Consider the following 6,000-nt stretch of genomic DNA (forward strand, 5'->3'; position numbering starts at 1 on the left):
CCTCAGCGCCAAGAAGCCATTGGTGAACAAGCGCTTGATAAGTTCTTTATAACATAACAAAGGAGTATACAACATAACCCAAATAGTAATCATATTGACAGAAGTCTAGTGAATCGAACCATAGTTTATATATGGACCTCTCTGCATAAGGCCCCAAAATATAAGTTACAAATTGTATACACATATTGCATTGAAAAAGCACAGTTTGAAACATAATCGAAAATAGTATGAAATTAACTAATTAGGGTTAACTACATAAAGCAACATTCTGCTGTTAGTTTGATGGTACCGGTGGCAGTAACAGGGTACAAAATGAGATGTAGGGTGATTTGGTAAGTTTATCGAACTGCTTCATGTCACTAAGGGCCCGATGCTCAAGTCCTGGGCTTATTTTTTTCTTCTTCAAAACATTAATTTCAGGTATGTTAGTTCAACCGAAGCAACTAAATCTGGACTACAACTATACTAGGCTGTAGATTCATAACCTAGGATTGGATCAGTTCACTCTTGTTAACATGGAATTATTTGGTAACTTGATAATCGGAAGACAGAAAGGTTGTCGTGGTTTGGCAAGCACGGTGCTCGTGTTAGCTGGTCACTGCAGGAGGTGTACTGCGCATCATCTTAAAAGGTAAACATGAGGCAAGTAAGCAGAGTGACTACTAGACTAACATTCTTGATGGAGCCATGGGAAAGCAGGCCCATAATAATAATACAGCATTTTATAAAGCGCGACAGCTACCTCGCGATGGAGGTGTCCCGGCGCTAGTGCGAACACAGCTGACCCAGAGGGTAGGAGTGGGGGAAATTATCGTGGTTGGGTGAAGAGCAAGGTCTTTAACAGCCTCCTGAAGCAAGGTTCAGAGGGTGCTTGCTGGATTGCTGGGGGCAGGGAGTTCCATAACGTAGCAACGTTTGCCGAAAAAGTACGACCTCCCAGTCGAGCCTTTTTTGCTCGTGGCACAACAAGTTGAACGCGGCTATTGGAACGGAGGGCACGGGCCTGGGAATATCTCGGGAGACGTGTTTTAAGATATTTCGGGCAGGTGCCAAACAGAGATCTAAAGGCCAACGTGAGAGCCTTAAATTTGATTCTGCTGGCGACTGGCAGCCAGTGCAGTGATCGCAGATGCGGAGAGACTGAATGCTTAAAAGGGATTCGTAGTAGCAGTCTTGCAGCCGCATTCTGGACCAGCTGAAGCCTATGGATCAGATATTTAGGTAAGCCCATATACAGTCCGTTGGCGTAATCCAGCCGAGATGTTACTGTGGCATGGATTACAGTTTTCCGACAGCTCTCCGGGAGAAGTCTGAGGATCTTACGGAGATTCCTCAGCTTACCCAAACAGCAACCGACTACTTGTTGAATATGCGAGGAAAAAGACAAACTGTCATCCCACCGCACTCCAAGATTTTACGCCGAGAGGCTAGGTGAGGGGGCTGAGCCCATCTCCGCCGGCCACCATAGCTCTGAGGGAGGGGGGGGAGGGGGGCCCTTTTCCAAAAAAAGATTACTTCAGTTTTGTTGGCATTTAATTTTAATTTGTTCGTGTTCATCCAACATGCCACATCCTGGAGACAGCCCCTAAAATTCGAGAAGGACTCCTGTGATGCCTCTGAATACGGAAATACCAACTGGGTGTCATCGGCATAGGAAATTGCCTTGACACCCCAGTTGGCAATCAATGTAAAGAGAGGGGCAAGATAGATATTGAACAGGAGGGGGCTGAGAGCTGACTCCTGTGGGACTCCGCAGCTAAGGACTTTGGGTGTTGAGGAGACAGTCCCTAGAGCCACCTTCTGTGTTCTCTGAGTTAGATAAGAGTGTATCCATCCCAGTGCTTTGTCACAAATACCTATGTCAGCTAGTCGCATCAAGAGCCTGGCATGATCGACCGTGTCGAAGGCGGCCGACAGATCCAGGAGCACCAGCATCGCTGAGTCTCCTGCATCCATCGACCACCTTACTGACTCTGCCACCTCAATAAGTGCTGTCTCCGTGCTGAAGCCGGGCCGGAAGCCCGATTGCGTCTCATGAAGTATTTTATTTACTTCGATGAATTCGCTCAGCTGACGCTGTAGTATTTTCTCGAGCATTTTCCCTGGAGCGGCTAACAAGGAGATTGGCCGAAGGTTACTGAGGTCTTCTGGGTTCCCGTTAGGTTTTTTTTTCAGTGGGAGAAGGGTTGCATGTTTCCAGATGTCCGGAAAAACCCCGGAGGCGGTGGACGAGTTCCAGATTTGTTGTACTGTGGGGGCCACAAAATCAGCTATGGTACCCCACAGCCTGGGTGGACATGGGTCGTCCGGTGCGCCGGATTTAAACGAATGAGTTCCTGTCTCACCACACTCAGTGGTATCATCTGAAATTGAGTTAGGGTTTCACCCCCTACATTATTCATGGCCAGGTCCGTTTTCAACAAAGGAGTCTCTGGTTTAAAGGATTCGTAAACTAATTTGATTTTTTGGTCAAAGAACTCCGAGATGTTTTCGCATAAGGTGGTGGACGGGGGGGGGGGGGGGGGATCTCCCTCTCGATACATTTGGGGTTAAAAAAGGACTGGACCACTTTAAAGATCTGCTTGCTCGACTGCTCTGCCTGCAGGATCGAGTCCGCATAGAACTGTTTTTTCGTTTTTCTAATAGCTTTCTGAAGTTTTTTTAATGCTTCCTTATACTTGGTCTTTTCTATGAGCCCGTATTTCGCTCTCCAGTCTCTCCAGCTTCTTGCATGCTGCTTTCTCCGTTCTAAGTTCCTGAGAGAACCAGGGGGCGGAGGGGGAGTCACGTTTAGATAGGGCTCGTGAGGCTGGTGCAATGGAAGAGACCATATTCCCGACCCAGTCATGGAGTAGCTGAGCGTCACTGTTGGCGTTGAAAGTGAGAGTAGGGATAGTCTGTGCCAAGGCAGGGCCCATTGTATCGGGGACTAGTTTTTTCCACTGTCTCTTCACAAAAAAGCGTTTGCTAGAAGAACTAGCAAGTACAATTTTCAATGTAAATGGGATCAGTGAGTGGTCTGTCCACGGAGGTAGTGGTACCTCTGATATCACCTCCTCAATATTGGAAAAGATAAGATCGAGCATGTGACTCGCCCTATGGGTAGGGCCGTCATTAATCAGCCTCAGCTTGGCCGTACTAAGTGTGGATCTGAGCAGTTCTGCAATAGCGCAGTCCACTTTGTCCATATGAATGTTAAAATCACCAACCACGATAAATTGAGGATGGAGGAGGGAACTCTGAACAATCGTATCCAGCAGAGTGAATAAATTAGGATCCTCACCGCCAGGGGGGCGGTAGATCACTAAACCTGCTAGGGATAACTGGGGGCTCACCTGAAAACAGAAGTGAAGACCCTCAATACCCTGAATTATGGTGGGGCTCGAGGAGGTTAGTACTAGCTGTTCCTTAAAGATAACAGCCACTCCGCCACCTCTCTTGTCTCCTAAGCGATTAGAGAGACTAATTTTAAATCCAGGAGGGACTGCTAGTGCAATGGCGGTCATGTTGTCCTCCTTGATCCAAGTTTCTGTAAGAAACAGAATATCCCACTCCTGCTCTTCCAAAAGTAGCCAGATATCGTCTGTATGTTTGACTAGGGATCTGCAGTTCAGTAGGGCTGCTCTGAGTTCTTTAATAATTAGTGGCCTGGGTATGGATGGCCTCATCAAGTCACTAAGACCGAGGGATACCCCACAAGTCCCACAGATCTGAGGGGGGGGTGACGGTCTGAGGATTTAGATCATGAGTGCTACACTCGGAGGTATTATTAAAAGCCCATAGGGCCTCTCTAGACCACACAATCCTTCCACCACACACCCCCTTACCTGCAGCATAACCGGCCCTGGTCGTGGACAGGTCGCGGACGGGCGCAGACGGGCTTGCCTTAGGCGCGCCCGCTGCGCTCGTCCGCTGCGCTTCCGATGTAGGCACATATTAGGTAGGAGGTAGAGGTAGGGGCGTGGCCTAGCTGGTGGTGGGCGTGGCCTGAGTGTCCCACGGGGGTGGCGGCAACACCAGGAAATAGCCCGCGGCAGTGTTCCAGCAGCTGCGCGGGAGTGCCCAGAAGAGAGAGGTAGTTTGTTTTAAAATCACAAATCACACTCAACAATATAATAAAAGCAGTCTTAAAATCACAGTATAACAGTTTTTAAAAATCGAGGAACGACTCTCCCGGCTTCCGCCTCAGGAGGTCAGAGTATTCAGCCTCGCGTTGAGCTGTGTCGCGCTTTTATTCACTCGAAAAGGGGCGTGGCCTAGCTGGTGGTGGGCGTGGCGGCAACACCAGGAAATAGCCCGCGGCAGCGTTCCAGCAGCTGCGCGGGAGTGCCCAGAAGAGAGGTAGTTTGTTTTAAAATCACAAATCACACTCAACAATATAATAAAAGCAGTCTTAAAATCACAGTATAACAGTTTTTAAAAATCGAGGAACGACTCTCCCGGCTTCCGCCTCAGGAGGTCAGAGTATTCAGGCTGGGGAAGTGTGCAGATGACCACGTTAATAGTTTGGGAGTGACTTGGGAATCATCTCGAGAAAAACAAAATTAACCCAGTTGTGAGGTTTTACAACTCGACTAACAGCAACCAGCAACGTGAATTTCTACCTAGAAAAAAAATATACATGCTCTGCTTGTTAAATCTGTTGTTAGTAGGGGTTATCCCATACAGTGTCTAATGGTATGTATGTGGTATTAAATTAGGTGCTCAGGCCCGTTAAGATTTGTGATTTAATGCTAATATTGTATATGCTTATTTTTGTGTGAAAATCAATGTTATATTTGCGAGTAGGTTTTTATCTAACATACAATAAAGCTGGTAAGAACTGAACTAAGGTAATAACTCTGCCTAGGTGCAAGATAGGGCACTGTGTGAATAATGCGGCAGCCAATCTTGGCGATTACCAGGGAGTTTCATCAGCAGGAATGTATACACTGCCAAGACAGGTGTTTCCCTCAAGTTTCAAAATGATCACCGTGCCTTTTCTTCTCTGAAAGAAAAAACTTTCCATAAATTAACAGAAGCAGGTCATTACAGGCTCCAGATCACCTTCCCAAAAGACCTTTCGTATTGACTCCGCAGAGTGAAAAAGGAATCGATTCCTCTAATTCCCCCGCCTCTCCCACAGGAGTGACCCCTGTTAGAGACACTGAAGTGACCTCCGACAGCGTTCACACCCGCACTCTTACCGCAATGATGTGTTCCTCAAAATCAAAGCCTGCCGCAACACCGTCCGCATACACTGAGCCGCCATGTCTGACCTGTCACACAGCGCACACACACCGGTCAAGCAGCACCTCCTCCGACGCAAAGCAATGACGCACTCCCGAAATCAGCCAATCACTACACTTACAACTGCTACGACATAAAGCAACGCCGAAGCCGTTCACTCTCTCGAAACAAATAATAAAGCGGCCATTGCTAAAGCCGCCACTCTGCTGAGCAAAAACCTAGGCGAGCTGCTGCTTTCGACAAACAGTAAAGATATAAGGCTACTTGCAACTCTTATCCGCAGTTACATATATATACCGCATATCTTAACAAATTGCGTGAATGTGGCCACACTTTTAAAGCTTGAATGAATCCCAAACTGTTACAGTCTCCCTTAGTTATTCATAAGAATATAACATTTCTTAAGTGTAACTTTACACTTCGTGATTAAAGTTGATATTACGACTGAATAATTTCAGATGTGTCGGCTACCGACAGTTTTTGCCAATACGAAGTAGGGAAAACGTCATTTTAGAGTTAACGGCCATCGCAGAAAGGTGTTTGTAACAGTGCGGCTAACTCGGGCATAGTCATTACCTTGCAATAACGGTATTTTTTTTCTCATCAGGCTAACCTTTAAACTGCAATTTTGTAATGTTTTACAACGCTTTATTCAATAGAAAGCATACTTGTATAGCTTAAAATATATCTATATACGTCAGAGATGATCTCTAGTGTAACCTCGTTATATATATATTTTTTATAGAAATATTGGTTTCCGAGGCATTTACA

At 46.5% G+C, this 6,000-nt stretch overlaps 1 protein-coding gene across 1 annotated transcript in view; it reads right to left on the bottom strand.

The window, feature by feature from the left end:
• The window catches only part of GRPEL1 (GrpE like 1, mitochondrial), a 125,973-nt gene extending 120,631 nt beyond the window's left edge, over positions 1 to 5,342 (bottom strand). The window contains exon 1 of the mRNA XM_078678519.1: positions 5,187 to 5,342. Within this exon, the coding sequence (XP_078534645.1) occupies positions 5,187 to 5,251 (65 nt within the window). The 5' untranslated portion in view covers positions 5,252 to 5,342. The remainder of the gene's footprint in view (positions 1 to 5,186) is intronic.
• Between the last annotated feature and the right edge of the window lie 658 nt (positions 5,343 to 6,000).

The sequence above is a fragment of the Lissotriton helveticus genome, chromosome 2_2 (assembly GCF_964261635.1).
Source record: "Lissotriton helveticus chromosome 2_2, aLisHel1.1, whole genome shotgun sequence".
Classification (NCBI taxonomy): Eukaryota; Metazoa; Chordata; class Amphibia; order Caudata; family Salamandridae; genus Lissotriton; species Lissotriton helveticus.